Raw genomic sequence first — 17,951 nt, 5'->3', positions numbered from 1 at the left:
GCTACACAGGTCTTTGTTGTTTATTTTATTTATAGTAGCATGTATCTGTTAATCCCAAACTCCTCATTTATCCAGCCCCGCCTCCCCTTCCCCTTTGGGAACCGTAAGTTTGTTTTCTATGTCTGTGAGTCTATTTCTGTTTTGTAAATAAGTTCATTTGTATCATTTTTTTTTAGATGCCACATATAAGCGATATCATATGATACTTGTCTTTCTCTTGCATTTACCCATGCAAATCAGGCAGCCGAGGATTGCTGGAGCACAACATCCCGGGAAATCCGGTCCCAGATACTTACCAGGCCTTCCATCTTCTTCCACAGCTCTTCCAGCTGAGTCATAGGTTGACACCACCAATCGGTGCACCTTTTGTATCGATTGCCTTGAAACCAAAACTGTCTCAGCCACTCAAACTCGACCTGGGGATCATAAAGACAAGCCTGTGGTTATAATGCCCCCGTGGTGGACAATCAAGGACAGTAAACTTCGTCACTCAGTTCTCCTCCAGTAACTTCACAGCCATAGGGTGAGAAAAGGTGAGAAAAGCTCAGCCTAACCAGTTCCCAATATAACTTGGAATCTCCTGAGCCTCTTTGCAAGTCAGGAAGAGAGTAGTCTTAAAGCTTACTGAGACAACCCAGGTCAGGCTGGGGAGGGGGTTTTCAGTCACATTCATCACTCGGACATGAGGAAACTATAAGTCAATCAACAACAAATCCTGAGATCCTAAAGTTGACAGCGGCCTGCACTGTGTAGGATGGGAAAGATATAATCAAACAAAATATGTTTTCATTAAATATCTTTCTTAAAGAACTAGTATTAAGAGCAAAACACAGTCACATATTAGAAGATATCAATTTTAAGCTTCTTAGATCTAAAATAAACAAAGAATTTACCCGTGGGCCAGGAGGAGCTGGTGGTAATGTCAACTCAGACAACATGAACAATATAAAGTTAATTATGGTGGCATAAAACCTACAGAGCCATTTAAATTGTCACTTTCAGTTCAGTCAGGGCAAATGACAATAGGTAAAAAGAACAGTAAAGACACTAATAATTTATTTTCCTTCCTATGAACCTACTGTGGTAAACTTCAAATATGTGCCTCCTTAACATCATTCTATTCTAGCCAAACCCCATTATTCATTTGATAATCCACTCCCTTCCCCAGTCTCAGTTCATGTGGTCTGGGTAAAGCTCCAGCTCTTATACCAGGAGTGGAACGTGCAACCCAATCTGAGCCAATCAGCCCACCACACTTCTCCTAGTCACATAACTGGGTTTGGGGGAAACAGGCATATGTTCAATCAGAATAAGTCTTGAGACTGTCAGAAGATACAGGAAGAGGATTCTTCAAACATTTTGCAGAATGGGAAGAATGGAGGCAACACAGTAGGAAGCAGCTGCAAGATGAACAGTTAAAAACCGGGTCCTGGTGGCATCAACTGACTCTTGATCAAGCTATTCCTGAAGCCCTTTGTGCTTAAACGAGTTCGGGTTGAGTTTTCTGCTTCCTGCAGTTGAAATAATCCCAATATGTGTAGGTGAGAGGCTGAGTAAAGCTTTGAAAGAATAAGAAATTGTTTCCTATCTATTTTCTTTCACTCATCCCCAACTTGAAAATCAAATTTTACAATCAAAGTACAACTTCATTCATCCCAAAGCTCTTTCTACCTCTGTTGTCTAAAGAAATGTAGAGCTTTCACAGCTTAATGTTGAGTAAGGTTGGCTTTGCTAAGGTAATCATGTTCCATATACAGGCACAGAGCTATCATAATCTTCACCTGTTACCACAAAGAATTTTTTTTGTTTGTTTATCCATATTGAACTTTCATGAGGCAAACAAAAGCAACTTGTGAAGATTTAACAATGGTGAAAATGGCTCAAATAACTAACCTGAGAACACCAAGTCATATGAAAGGGTTTTAGTTTACATTAACTAAATGTTTGTTTGATATGTAGAACTGATTTCAGTTAAAGCTGTTTAAACAGAAAAAAAAAAAGGAATGTAGACAATATTCAGACAATAGTTGCTAAACCTTATCTTCGATATTAAAAGACAGTGGTTAACAGAGGTAAACTTAACTGCTTTGAAAGGAAAATGAATACAAGTGTAGTTCAACTTCTCTTTAGATACAGGTTTAACAACATTATTTGTTACAAGAAAAAAAGAGTTCTTTTTAATAGATTTCACATAAAATTTGTTCACACTATAGGAACAACCTGTCAGCAAAGCATCAAGCCCTATGTTTGGGAGAGCTGAAAGGGTTTTTCTATCTTTGGGCTGGTTTTTTCCATTATAAGAACAAAACATATAAACCTTGGCAACCATGATATCCCAGGAAACAAAATAATTATCATATGTAATTAGTTCATTCAGCCTTTAAAGGTACAATAGAGTCTGGATTTCAGTAAATGAAAACTCAGAAGCAAGGAGAGGGGCATACCTGGAAACTTTGCTGTTGGACAAGAGAGCAAAGAAAGACCCTGTCCATTTTAGTAAATAATGACTTTATCTTCCTCCTTAGATGCCCAACTATCTTTTGAAGCAGACAGTGTCATGGTTAAGAATAAGGGTTCTGGAGTCAGTTCAGATCTGGGCTCCACTACTGAATAGTTCTGTCATCTGTAAAATAAGGATAATTACATAATCACCACATAGGTTTGTGGTGAGGATTAAGTGGGTTAATAATGAACAGCCGACCATACGCCAGGCACTTGGTAGATACTAAGAAAACAGACCAAATGAGGCCACAAGGCCCACCACTTACTGTCCTCAAGAATCTCACAATCTTATGAAATCTTCTGAGCAAGAAAAGTTTTAACAATCATGTCAATTCATGCTCACCCCCGTTCCACTGAGGCCAGTCAGAAAAGTTCAACCCTGAAACTTATTCCCAACAGAGTTTTTTTCCAGGGGTGGAAGTACTGCCCAGGAGATACAATCTTTGTGGGCATCAAACCCATTGGCATGTATTTTAATCAACTCCATAACCTGACTTTTTCACTTCGATGTTGTGGGCAAAAAATATTACAGGATATTCATCAAGTGCCACCCTCACCAGTGCTAACACTGCCAAGAGAAGCAGTTGCCTCCCTCCTTAAAATTAATTAAGGAAGCAAAAAATATTTCCAGCTGCTTGATTCAGTTTGAGTTACCAAAAAAAAAGGTATGCACCCCTCCACCCCAAACTCTGGGGATGAGGAAGGAAAGCTGCAGCTGCAGGGTGGATGCCGCATGAAAACCAAAGGGTCAGTATTCAGAACAGAACAGAAGCTTTATTACTTCAAGGCTAAAAAGAATCACAGTCTCACCATACTGACTGACTGATAACGTGCTAGCCATGACGGGAGGAGGGTCTTCATCCCTTCTCCGGAGTGTAGACCCTCCCGGGAGGCTCACAGCTTCCGGAACTCTCTTGAGGTGCTCTCAGGGTTCATGATGTTTTTAAAACAAACTCCCAGGTTTCAGACATGCACTTAATGGAAATTCACTATTATTCAGTCTTTGGTGCAGTGACAATACAAAGATACCTAATGCCCACAGGTATCAGAAGGCACACTGACAGCCTAGGGAACTTGCAGGATCTTGAAGGGCCTTCTGAATCATCAGAGAAAAATGAACACACGTTCACAATAGTGTTAGTTACGTAGCTGTGACCCAGAGAAACATCTCTAGAACCTTCCTATTTCACCTGCACCTGCCTTCTCCATGGAATGGTCAAAAAGAAAAAGGTCAATCAAGAAAAGATTTTCTCCTAGAAATGTCTAGAAAAAGTCTGAAGGGGAAGCACAAACAGAATCCACCCATCTACCTGAACCTTAGTCACTGGACACTTAGACATTGGGGAGCAAAGTTTGTAAGATTCCAAAACCGTATCTCTGAGTCACCACATCACTGTACAGTTGGAAATCATTTCCAACACTCTTACAGATAAGCAAATGACACCTACTTCTGCTAAGTTAGTTTGGGTTCTTGATTTGGTCCCAGGTCAGCTTATGCATTTCCCTCGAGATGTGGGAACATGCCCATTGGGGTCAGTGCTCACTGTAATAAATGAAATAAGTTTTTTCACGGAGAAAGACATTAGACCAGGAAGAGATGCTAAGGTCCAATCTACAAAGAGCTACCCAATGAAAGCCCTTTCCCAGTAGCTGTAAGGAAGATGCAGGTCTGATCAGAACAAAATGAGAACCAAATGATGGCATCAAATAGTACATTTTCCGAGGGGAAATTTACTAGGTGACAAGACTGAATTCCATATTTTATGATTTTTAAGAAGGAAAACAGACTACTTTATAAACACAGAGGAAGGTTCTGCTTATACCTGACCAAAAATCTTTTTAAGCATCTTAAATTGGAAAAAGAAAATCTTCTTAAGGTACTCAGTTCCAATCTCCAAAGTCCCCAAATTGTTTAGTTAGAAACTATCTAAGACAAGGAAAACCAACCACTTCTAAACCGACACAGCCCAAAAGTCTGCAGACGTGAAACCAAGGGCTTCATCCTATAATTAGTCCAGCAAAGGCACATGGCCTTTAAGAAAGAGGAAAGCAAACAATAAGAACCGTGGAAAGGATTATAGACATGTGTGCTCTCATTCAACAACAGAACCCAGAAGAGCATGAGCATGCCAACTTGCATGACAAAAGGAGAGCATCTGATGATGTGCCCTGACATGTGGAATTCATTCTGAAAGTAAGAAGATGACCTTGAAGAATCAAAGACTGGGGGATTAGAGAAGACTGGCACACATGTTACTCAGATTCAAGACCTCTCTATTCAAGCCGAGGAGCAGCTCATAAGATAAGCAAATATCTTTTTAAAGATATTACATGGTATTGTGGGAACATTGTTCTCCTCTGCTCAAACACCCTCAATGGCTCCCTATTACCCTCAGAGTAAAAAGGAAAGTCTTTGTCCTTACAGACACCTCCAACGACTGATACAATCTGCAGCTCCCCATCCCCTCACACCACCTCCGTGACCTCATCTTCTGTAACTAACAGCCTCACTCCCACCACTCACAGCGGACTGTCCCTGAACTAGTCCACGAACGCCAGGCATTCTCCCACCCACACGGCCCTTGCAGTGGTTTCTCCCTTGGCCTGAAACGCTGTTCCCCGGATAACCACATGGCGCCCTTCCTCAACCTCCCTCAAGTCTCTGCTCAAAGGACATCTTGTCAGCGGGAATGTTCTCTGCTTATCTCAATCTCTGTTACCTTGCCCTGTTTGGTTTTTCCTGTACCACTTATCAACTTCTAACATACTATATAATAAACTGATGCAGTGTGTTTATTATTTATTGTCATCTCCCTGCACTAGAATGTCTATTTTATTTACCAACATATCCGAAAGCACCCAGAAAGAGTGCCTTGTGCATGCTCAGCAATTATTTATTGAGATGATTGAGAACATTTTTGTATTCCAATTCTCCACCAATCCTTCTAATTATATCAAAGAAAAAGTCTTTGATTGATGATAATCTTCAAAGATTCTCTACCACTTGGTAATCTCTTTTTGACTTTCAATGGTTTTTTTTTTTTTGAGGTATTATTTACCCACCATAAAATTCACCCATTTTCAGTGTAGAATTCAATGACTTTTAGAAAGTGTAGGAAGTTGTGCACTAATCTTCCTTCTTAACATGAAGAATAGAGACTGTAGGCTCAGAACCTTCTCCAGCCAAAAGCATCTGCTGGAATAGTATAACATTGCTGTTTTCACAGGCTAGAGTTTTCTGGTTACTTTTTCTTTTGATTAGTGATACCAGCTTTCCACTTAAAAGTGGTAATATAAAGCTTCCTTTTTAAAAAATTTTATTTACATAAAAAATGAGTTGATTCTTTTAAAAGTATTGAAGAGATAACAATATATGTAGTCCAAAGACAGAGCAAAAATTGAAAACGTATTAATGAAACTAACAAAGTTTTTGAAACACTGACTCATGGGATCCAGACATGCTGGTCCCACAGACTTCAGAATTGCTACTAATTTCCTAAACAAAAGGCAAGGCTCGTAGGGTCCACCTGCTCCAAGGATCCACCTTCAGTTTCCATCAGTCCTTGCTGGAAGATTATCCTTCATGGGTCTCTTGTTTGTGTTTCTACATATCTTGCCCTTTGCTTCACACTCTCATTGCAAGGATGTCTCTATAGTGAACACGCTTGGAAGATAGAGTTTCTCCCTCCAGAATAAAGGGTAGGATTGCTAACAGACTTGGAGGATAAAGCTGTGTCTCGATCTGGAGCAAACGACAGACATGCCTACTGCCCATCATGGAAGAGTCGGGTTACCTCAGCTCAGGCTCCTCTTCTAGAACACAACCCCTCCAAGTGCACATGCTATCCAGCCCACTGTGGAAACAGAGGCTTGGAGAACTGACGCAAAAATGCTGATGCCCTGGCTACTGCTATTGTAAGTAATGAACCACCCTTTGTCTCTTATATTCATAGCAAACTGTGGCCGCATAACTTGTTAGCTCGCAAGTAGGAGAGAATCTTCACAGTTCTTGAAAGTCCTTACCTCGTTGTGGATTTCTTCTCCGTGTTTCAAAACCACTGGCTCCAAGGATTTCAAAGAGACTTCACCATTGTCCGCCTCATCGCGGATATTCTGCAGGGCCGACTGGCAGCGCTGTAAGATGTAATCCAAGGTCCCCGTCGAGCACTGCAGAGGTAGAACCAGCCACCGAGATGGTAAGCAAACTCCAAGGTTACCAAGCCTCCCTTCCTAGGACGTCTGTCCCATTCCCGGACCTGTCACCCTCACAGGTCAGCCTATGCTTCTCAGCTTAAGAATGACTCTAGAAGCTTTCTCCTTGGGCTCTGTGCTGCCAGCTTGGCCGTCACCTGGGTCACTCATCTTGCTGCTTTTTATTACATGGGCTTCATATCTCCAAAGAGTAGGCTCCCTGAAGGCTAAAGCCCTGTTTCAAAATGTATATACTATACATATACTGCAGCACCTAGAACTGAGTCTTAAATATAAAAGAAACTTAATAAGTAGTTATTGGAGGAGTAACTAATGAACCAAGAAGTCAAGAACCCTGACTTCATCTCAAGTGCCCTGCACCTAACAATGAGGAAAAAAAGGTAACCAGACTGTAGAACTGGTTCAAAAGCACACAAAATAGAACAGCAATGGGGAAAAAAATGAAGTTATAAACACAGGGCAAAGAACTCATTTTCCTTTTCTGCGAAAAGCATACACTAGGCAGTTGCAAGTCTGCTTTGGCAGAATAGATTCTTCAAATAATGGAGAATATGTGGTTCGTACCCTCAAGGCATGTTGAAAGGCATAACTTAGCACCTGGGTATCAGCAAAGGCACAGATAACTAGTCCATCCCTCTCTAAGTCTGTGGGAGCAAAACAGAGGTCAAATGGACAAACTCCTTCTTTGAATGAGCATATGTCAGAAAAGAAGAGGATGCAGGTGGAGTGTGCATCCGTTTGTTTTGATAATGACACGATTTCCCAGAATGAGAAAACGCCCGCTGTAAATATCCTTTAGACCCAATAAGGGAAATGTCTCCCCGGAGTATTTTTATTTTAATATTTACAATTTAAATGGATCCCTTCGAAATAACCTTGAAGGCTAATCCCCTGGCACAAAAATTCTTTGCACAGTTACTGCCACTTTATACAATGTGACCTGGGCATGCCTGGGGAAAAAAAATGAAGTTTCTGTGCCAAAAACAGAAGCTTGACTAATATGTATTTTAATAGGAAGATCCCAAAGTGTGGGGAGCAGAAGGGCAGTGGCTCCAATTTACTACAAAGAAAAAACAAGAAATGGGAATGAATTACCACTCACTTTTGTCCCACAGACAACACTACAACATTTTTTTAATGACATTCTGTCTATAAACATACTCTACCTGCACCTTTACTTTCCCAAATATGGAGTAACCTACGTAAGAGGTAATTAATTGAAATGCCGTCTACTATAATAAAAGATTAAAAACAACACAAAATTTCCCATCAACAAAAGACCAGTTAAACGAACTCTGGTGGAGCCATGCTTGCAACCAAAAAAAAGGAGGGGGGAATATATATATTTTTCCTGGGTGATTAGAGTTCATCTGATGTAAAGAACCTATAATCAGGCCTAGTTTTTTGGGAGGGCATGGGGAGTGGTAACAGTTTTATTGAGATATAAAATTCACATGTCATAAAATTTACCCACTTAAAGCATACAATTCAATGTCTTTTAGTATATTCACAGAGTTGTGCAACCATCACTACAGTTAACTTCAGAACATTTGTATCACTCCAGAAAGAAACACTGTTCCTTTTAGCAGTCACCCCCTCCCATTTCTACCAGCCTTCCCAGCCCTAGGCAACCACTAATCTACTTTATGGGTCTATAGATTTGACTACTCTGGATATTTCATATAAATGAAATCGTACAATATGTGGTCCTTTGTGACTGGCTTCTTTCACTTAGGATATTTTCAAGGTTCATCCATGTTGTACATGTGTCAGTACCCCGTTCCTGTTTATTGCCAAATAATCATTCAATTGTACAGATATGCTGCCTTTTGTTTCTCCATTCGTTAGGTGATGAACCTTTGGGCTGTTTCCACTTTTTGGCTATTATGAGTTAAGCTACTATGAACATTCACGTACAAGTTTTCACTTCTCTTGGGTGTGTATTACCTAGGCATGGAATTGCTGGGCAATAGGGTAACTCTGAATTTAACCTTCTGAAGAAGCGCCAGACCGTTTTCCAAAGTGGCTGCGCCACTTTGCATTCCCTCCAGCAATGTATGAGGGTTCCAATTCCCACACATGCTCACCAACACTTGTCACTGTGATTCTGATTATACCTATTCCAGCGGGTGTGCAGTGGTATGTCATTGTGGTCTTGATTTGCATTTCCCCAATGACTAATGATGATGAGCATCTTTGCATGTGTTTATAGGCCGCTTGTATATCTCCTTTGGACACATGTCTATTCAGATCCTTTACCTGTTTAAAAAGTTGGATTATTTGTCTTTTTAATCATTGAGCTGTAAGAGTTCTTTATATAAATCTAAATACGGGCACCTTGTGAGATGTATGATTTGCAAATATTTTCTCCCATTCTGCCTTTTCACTTTTGGGATGGTCCCCTTTGACGCATAAAGACTGAACTTCGATAGAGTCCAATTCACCTATTTTTTCTTTGATGGCTTATGCTTTTGGTATCATATCTTAAAAAAAAAATTTCCTACCCTAAGAATTGCATGTTGCTAAGTAATTATCATCAAGGTTTACTAAAATAAAACAAAACAAAAAGTGCAGAATAGTGTGTAGACTAACATTTATATAAGAAATTTTTTAAATCGCATATGTGTTTGCTTAAATATGTATTAAGTATCACTGAAAGGATAACAAAAATCTGATAACATTGGTTGCCTGGATAACAAAAATCTGATAACATTGGTTGCCTCTGGGGAAGAGGAGCTGGCTGGTGTGAGGAGAAATAGGCTTTAACTGTACACTCTTAGGTACTTTTTGAGTTTTGAACCATTTGAGTAACTACCTATTCAAAATATAATTATACATAGAATTTAAATTTTAAAAAAACATATATTCTGTGTTGCATCCCAAGAACATTCTGTCACAACCAGAAAAAAACTAAAATCAAATAAAGGTCGAGAGTCATCAGACATACTCTAGTCACATTTTTGCAACCAAAAACTGAATAGATTTCTTCTCTGATTAACTAAAATGAATTTCAGAACATCATTTCCTTAAGACAATCTGTTTCCTACATATTGTGAACAGGCAGAAAATAGCGAATCATTTTGTTTGGCACAGAAAAGAAGTCTAATTTAATACTGTATGAAGGAAAGGACATTTGTAGAACAAGTGAGGGCTATAAAGTTGCATGGATTTTTTTCCTCTCTGTATTGAGGGAAACAATAATGTTAACTATAGTGTTGGAGAAAAAAATCTTTTCCCTTTTCTATTACTGAAAACAATAATATAAGATGAAATTAAAAGTTGTAAGTAAGATAAAAACATAATCCTGCCGCCATACTCTATTTTAATTATTTTTATTGCGTGTAATTCTTCATCCACACACAGCTGTAATGAATATATACATATCAATGTACATGCTACTTTTCACTGTTTGTACATAAGTATTCAAAACTACCATGGTCGATGCTGCTCAATGAGGTGATATTAACAATTTAATTAGCAAGTCACGTAAAATCAAGGCATTAAGGTTCTGTCCAGCTTTTCACTACTGTTAATCATACTAGATAAATATCTTTATATATATACTTCCTTTGAATTATTTCCTAGGTTTGATTCCCCAAAACAGTGTTATGAGATCAAAGATATGAATATTTTTATGGGGCTTTACACATATCCCCATAGAGCTTTCCAAAAAATATACTAAGTAGAAAAACTACCAGTAGCGTACGAATATACAGTTTCACTGTAACTTTACCAGCATTGAATACTATCATTTTTGACTTTTGGTAGAAATAAAAAGTTAACCTTAAAATGATGATTTTTAAAAAAAATTCCTTTTAACTTTAAAGCCTGTATACACAGAATCATGTAAAACAGAGTCAGCAAACTTTTTCTTAAAAAGGTCAGATAGTAGATATTTTAGGCTTGCAGGCCATAAGGTCTGTGTTCAACTACTCAGCTCTGCCATGGTAGCTCCAAAGCAGCCATAAACAATATGTAAATAAGTGAGCGTGGCTGTGTTCCAATAAAACTTTATTTACAAAAAGAGCTGGCTGACCCAAAGGCCATAGAATTTGCTGATCCTGATCTATAATATAGAAAGCAGGATAGTCACATCATTCACATTATGTATGTCTAATTAGTAAAGTATCATAAGCTTGAACTGAAATAGAGATAATATAAAAGATACAGATTTGGGATTATATTATTATTATCACTATGCATATCCACCTCTTTTTTAAAAATTAACTAATGCTCAAAATTTTGCCTAAAAATTAGAAGATACAAATACAGCTATGACTAAAGCAGAGAAAGCTAAACCTCAGGATATTTTGAAAGCACTGCTACTTTAGTTAAGATGGTCCACTTGGAAAAAAAGGAAATAAGGCCAGAGGGGTACTTTTCAAACTGCATTCTGAATGTGTGTATTTATCATAGGAGGTGGAGAAGGAAAGGTTTCCTGATCTCTCACAAGCTTTAGTCCCAAACTTCCATTTGTCTGCTGGACCTCTCCTCTTGGCAGCTCTGATTCAGCCTGTTCAAAACTGAACTACTGTCTTCCCTTCGTGTCTTAGATCCCTATTTCTACTTATGGTAATGTCATCTCCAAATCACCCAAGCTTGAAACCTCAGAGTCTCCCAAAAGCCCAGTGCATGACAAGCATCCAATAAAGAGTTACTTGGTTAGTGTGTCCATTCATTCACTCATTCATTCATTTGTTCATCCATTCATCCACTCACTCATTCATTCTTACATTCCTCCCTCCACTTCAATCAGTTGCCAAGTCTGTCACTATGTCTCCTACATTAGTCAAGGGAATTTCTTCTTTTTTTCCTGTTGCCATGACCTTAGTTCAGACCAACAGGTTTAATTGATGTCTCTATCATTTTCATCTTCTTAAAGATATCTCCAATATGTCACTACTGCGATAAATAAATCATCAATAACCCCCACCTGAACCAACTTAAGTTAAAACACACCTAACCTGATATCCAAGATCTTTCACAATCCGGTCATTCAGGGATCAGCCTTTATCTGCCAACACCCCCTTTCTGGCATCCTGGGATTCAGTCAAAGTTGAGCCACTCAATACTCCCTTTGTATCCCCATCCCATCCGATCACAAGATTTCCACCTAATGGGATGAGGACTCTTAAATGTCTTAAAATGTCCTAAAATCCCCTAATCCCTACATGTTCAAGTCTTACATGTCATGTCACTCGTGAAGGCTTATGCTGTTTGCTACTCTCTATTCTGCACTCTGCGTGTTCACAAGTGTCTAAAAGGATACCTTGAGCACTGGAAATTTCAACGAAAGTTTGCAGAATGGATGAAAGAACTAAAATCACTTCCCTTCTTCTGAGTAGTAGCTTTCAGTTAATAGCAACTCTTCCAATTAAGACTCATTGATGACTTAAGTTCTCCTGCTTTATTACGTACATTCTAGTGTATAAATAGAGACAGAATAGCCTTCCACACAAAGAGCTTTTGTTGTTCCTGCCTCCTACTAGCTTTTCATCAGGATAACTGAAAAGACAGTAGTAGTAATAGTAGTAGCAGCAGCAGCAGCAGTAGTCATAGAGGCAGTAGTAATTTAATAATAGTAGTAGTGGCTAACATTCTTTGAATGCATACTCTATACCTGCCACTGTTCTAAAAGACTTACACGTATTAACTCACTTAATCCTCACAAGAACCCTATGAATTAGATATGATTGTTATCCTTATCAAATACATTTTGCGAAACTTCTTATTCATCATTTTGTACCAACCCTCTGAGCACAGCACTAATCATCTTGTCCACTTTTCCAGACTGGATTAGGAAAGGTGCAAAGATACACATAAGTAGCCACATACTCTAAAGAATTCTTGGGAGAGTTCTAGCTAGAAAGACAGATGTCTATATCATCTTGTGTTATACAAAAAATGAAGTCTTTTTTGTACAATACAAAGCACATATTAGATGCTCTATAAATGCTTGCTCACTCTTTTTTGCCTTCCTTCACTCACTCCTTCCTTCCTTCCTTTCTTCCTTCCTAACAGAACTTACTTTTTTAGGTCTCTAAGATAATTATTTGTGTTTTTAATCTATTTAATAGTTGTCTCTCAAACTAAAATGGAAGTTCAGCAAAGCTAGTGGCCATACCTGTCATGTTGATGGCTCTCTCTCTCTCATGCCTCTAGTGCTGCTGCTGGACATAGAACAGGCACTCAAATATTTAGATGAATGATTGAATGGAAGAGAGAAGAAAGGGAGAAAAGGGGGAAGGGACGCTTGATGGGCTTGCTGGCATCTTGATTTAAACAGACACTCGTGTCCTCTCTGCCACCTAGCAACATGACCAGTCCACTAGAAAAGCTACCTAAATACCAAAAGACATGACACTGCCTTATAGACTCACACAGTCTCAGGACTGGAAAGGTCTTGTGCTTGTGCTTCCCCGCCACTTAATTGTATTCCATCTGCCCAACTTTCTCACACTGGTCCCCTTGTGGTACAATGAAAAGTCAAGCTATAAAAACAAAGCACAGATAACAAGCTTGGATACGAGGTCAACTTGTAATCCTTTTCATGATCATTCCCCTGCCCTCTGGAACACTTCTTAACTGAGCACACACAATACTCCAGGGTGACTACTAAAGGCTTCCCTCATCTCTTAAGTTTCCATTCTGAACTAGTCTAATCAGCTGACTATCAGCCACTGCAAGTGGTGGCAGAATTTAGCAATAAAGTCTGGGTTAGGAACACAACTGGGGAGTTTGGAAATTCCCTGGCACCACTGTAACTTTCTCCTTAATTTACATTCACATGCCTAGAAGCCTGACCCAAAAGTTAAGGGAAATATAAATTCTCAACCATCTGAGGCCAGTCACAGCTAACACATGCACAAGCACACAAATCTACTATTTTGTTCTGGCCATCTCCTGCCCTTGACCTTGACAGATACAAACCCCTTAGAAAATCTCTAACCAGCAACACCTGCCAAGGTGCCCTCTTGCTGGCACCTTTTCCAAGAAACATAACCCCAAAGAAGCAAAATATACTTATCCCAGGCTGTGAACACACTTTTAAAAACTGGATCCAACACAACTCAAAGCTAAAAAAGCAAGTAAATAGAGGCTAAAGTCTAGTTAGATGGAAGCAATTTTCCTATCAAATATTCTTCCAAAGTTCTATGATAAATTGCTCATGCAACCACTTCTGTCACATCCAATTAAGTTTGAGTCACATTTTTATTTACACTTACCTCTGCCACTCGGTGGGTGGAACTAAATCGAGGTGGTAAACCAGCCAAAACACAGTGTTGGTGGGTGGCATTGAGATCATCTGCAGGAAAAATACCAAAAATTAAAAAAAAACCCAAAAACACCCAACACACACTTATCAGTCACTGAATACTATTTCACTAAAACACAAAGTAAACAGTAAATCCATCATTCAAGAAGAATGACAAGAACCAAAGAATTAACAATTACCATGTATTCTTTAAACCATTCTTTGTAAGTAGGATGACATATATATATATAGTCATATGGTATAAAACCATCAAAAACCATGATACTTTCAATAGTGGAAGGGGATGTTATTAATAATTATTTCAGGACAACAGGCATAAACCAGGACTGTCCTTAGCAAACAGGCTATAGGGTTACCCTACTTATTTGTAGCCTTATGATACCCACTCACCACTATTTATGGGCTGAACTTCTTTCCCTTTCTCATGATACATCTAATTCTACCCATGCCTTTAGAATAAGCCAAAATTTTTTTGTATTATTTGGAGTTGAACATCTTTCATCTGAAAATCTGCCTCTTTCCTTCCCCAGTCAAAGTATCAATTTTGCCCTAACAATTTTCCAGGCAGCAAACCAACCAACTCAGCATGTTGCAAAGCTTTGGCTCTCAGAACAGAATTCAAGCCTACAGATTCACGACCCAAGAATGGAGAAGGTGGTGAATTCATCAGCTGAAGAATATGCCTAAAACCACATGCAGTGGGAGAAAAACCAATGGCCAAGTTGTTGAGTATTCTAAGAAATGATGCCACATGTGAGGCAAAATCTGTTAACACCTCTGCTTAGGACGTCGCATCCTCTATTACAAAGAAGAGAACCAAACTGTCCCCAGCAACACGTGATTTCCTATGTAAGCAACAGAGGCTTCTTAGCAAGATACTAAGAAAGACAATGACTTAAACTAGGAAGCAAAGACCACCACACCCCCTACATGTCAGCAAAAACAACCTATAAAATTACCTCTAAACAGAAGAAAGGAAATGCAAAATGCCAGTTGCAGGACTCCTGCTTATGGACATTATGGAGTAACCATGACAAGGTTTACCTTCTTACCCTAAAAAACTATAAAACAGACCAAAAATAGGAAACAAAGGTTTCTGACACTGGAAAACAGTGACCCCAAAGATAGGAGAAATAAAATAGGTGAGCCTTAGTTTACTAGCTAGAAACAGTTTCAAAGTCACAGAGTAGGGATGGGGATATCAGAACTCAGAGTTTTCAGTTTTCTCTCTTGCTGAGTTGTGAAGACAGAGACTCCAGTTTAGGAAGGCCAAGGCAGCAAGGATTTGTAAGGCAGAATACTGGAACAGAAGAACCCACACAGGGAGAGACTAAGCGGACATCTACAGAAGGGTTCCTTCAAGTCTTTGGCTACGTATTCATCTGTGCATGTGTGAATGAAAACTTCCCACAGGCAGGAAAAGAAGTTCCAGAAAGCTATAGGCTAGACAAATCTCAGACCTCACATAGGGCCAGGAATACTCTGTGTTCTCAGCAGCCAGAATGGTTCCTACTACCTGAGACAATAGAGTCTTTAGAAAAGCATAATCTTAGTAGTAGCGTTAAATAAGTACTATATTAAAGGCTGCCCTAGATCCACTTAAAAGCTTAAAAGCAAGCCTCAAAAGAATCTAACTTATTCCAAATAATTTAATTACTCACTAGAGCAAAGTCCAACACTACTTAGAAGAATATAACAAAATCAGGCGGGACTTCCTTGGTGGCGCAGTGGTTGAGAATCCGCCTGCCAATGCAGGGGACATGGGTTTGAGCCCTAGTCCAGGAAGATCCCACATGCCGCAGAGCAACTAAGTCCATGTGCCACAACTACTGAGCCTGTGCTCTAGAGCCCACGAGCCACAACTACTGAGCCCACGAGCCACAACTACTGAAGCCCGAATGCCTAGAGCCTGTGCTCCGCAACAAAGAGTAGAAGCCACCGCAGTGAGAAGCCCACGCACTGCAACGAAGAGTAGCCCCCGCTCGCCTCAACTAGAGAAAGCCCACGCGCAGCAAAGAAGACCCAACGCAGCCAAAAATAAATAAATAATAATAATAATAAAAAAGAATTTCTAGAGTTGAGGCCCAGGCACTGTATTCTTGAAACTGTCCCAGGGGATTCTCATGCAGAGGAGGGTTGAGGGGCACTGTCCCTGGGTAATGCTGACCAAAGCGGCTGCTTGTGTATCATTTGGGGACCCCAATTCAAGAGCACTCATTTAGCCCTAATTTATTTATCTGGCATCCCTTTATGGCAGAAGCTGTACTAAGTTCTGGAGATGCAGAGCTGAATGACATGATCTTGTCCGTAAGGATTTTACCATGACATGAATGAGGTGAAACTGGCTAAGTGTTAGAACAGAGCTGGCCATGGGATATAGTGGAGGAACAAAGGGGGACTAAAAAAAAAAAAAAAAAAAAAAAGGGCAGCATCCTGATAAATATATCAAGCAGATCCTGAGAGGAGTACTCCCCCTCTAGCTCAGAAGGTGCAGAGCAGAAGGGAAGGAGAGGCTACAGGGCACCCAGAGGCCTGTAGCCTCTGCAGGACGGTATTAAATGCACACAACCCGTGGGACCCATAGACTCTCAGATGTGTTGCTGGCGCAAGTCATCGTTTTGAGAAGAGAACCAGGCATTGTGGAGGTAAGAAACTGGAGCGAGCAGGTATGCCAGGAATGGTCCCAAAGCTGCCAGGGTTTGCCCATACTGTGAGCATCTATACCACGCAAAGACAAAAACAAGTCATTCAGTACACTCCAGTTCATCAACTCTCTCATCTGGCCCTGCAAAGATGCATTTTCTTCCTCCTCCTTCAAGTGAAGGATTTGGTCAGGAACCTATACTAAGTTTTCACAGAACCAATCTTAACACCGACTTGCCTATCAGCCGGTGCTAGTCCTTTTTCCATAAGGAAAAACAGACAAGGAAAAATCACTAGACTCAGGCAAAAGTATTACAGTTCTAAGGAAAGGAACCAGTTTGACAGAAACTCTCTCCGGAAAAGGTGTTACTCAAATGGACAGAAAAAAATTTTGTAAACTTCTCAGTATTTCAAGAAGCCGCTTGATTCAAGAGGGCACTCTGCACCTGTGAAAATGGGGCAAGCAGCTGTGAGGATGGAACAGCACGAGATCAGGAAAGGTTGCTTGGAGTTGACTTGTTTTTAATACGTATGGCTTCATTTAAAATGATAATAGCTGGAGTGAACAACAGAAGGCATGCTGCAGAAAAATCAAATTACCGAAGTAAATGAGAACTCAAGAAATTCTCCCAGAACTTGGAGGGAAAACAAAAACTAGTGACAGAATAAATAAGACATGAGGGGCAGATTCTGGAAGCCAAAACAGATATAACAGGAATCTTAGGGAAGAAAGCAGAAAACAGAGAAATGAAAGAATAATCAAAGAAATAACAGAAGAATATTTTCCAAAGTTGTGAAAAGGCCTGAGTCTGTACTACAAAATGGCTGACCAAGTATATAAACATAGTCTGTTCAAAAATTAAATATAAAATACTACAAATGTCCACAGGAAAAAAACACAGTTTGCCACAATATAATCAATTTGAAGATGATCTCAGATATCTCCCTAACATCAAACATCAGAGGTCAAGGGGACAATATCTATAGAGTTTTAAGGTGGAAAGATTGTTACTCAAGAATCGTATATCCATTCAAGGAGATATGAATATGTGTAGGTATAGTAAGTCACACTCATGTTATTTTCACTCATTAAACTGGCAAAAATATTTTTAAATCGTAATGCCCAGTGTTGCCTCGGGTGAGATAAATAGGCTGGTAGAAGTAACTGATAACCACGTTTCATACACTGTAGGTAGGAAGGTAAACTGAAAACAGTCTTTCTGATTAACCGTCTGACAGTCTTTACATATCGACACTCTCACCCTCACCCAGGTATCCCACTCCTGGTAACTTTTCCTAGAGAAATACTTACAGGTGC

At 39.6% G+C, this 17,951-nt stretch overlaps 1 protein-coding gene across 2 annotated transcripts in view; it reads right to left on the bottom strand.

Annotated features, from left to right (window-relative positions):
• Positions 1-17,951, bottom strand: part of FTO (FTO alpha-ketoglutarate dependent dioxygenase) — a 364,377-nt gene that overhangs the window by 201,643 nt on the left and 144,783 nt on the right. For both annotated transcript variants that reach the window (XM_036834210.1, XM_036834211.1), the window contains exons 5-7: positions 13,941-14,020; positions 6,526-6,669; positions 297-416 (exon numbers count right to left, since the gene is read on the bottom strand). In XM_036834210.1, the coding sequence (XP_036690105.1) occupies positions 297-416; positions 6,526-6,669; positions 13,941-14,020 (344 nt within the window). The remainder of the gene's footprint in view (positions 1-296; positions 417-6,525; positions 6,670-13,940; positions 14,021-17,951) is intronic.

This window comes from Balaenoptera musculus, chromosome 19, assembly GCF_009873245.2.
Source record: "Balaenoptera musculus isolate JJ_BM4_2016_0621 chromosome 19, mBalMus1.pri.v3, whole genome shotgun sequence".
Lineage (NCBI taxonomy): Eukaryota > Metazoa > Chordata > Mammalia > Artiodactyla > Balaenopteridae > Balaenoptera > Balaenoptera musculus.
This window is presented reverse-complemented; position numbering and strand designations above follow the sequence as displayed.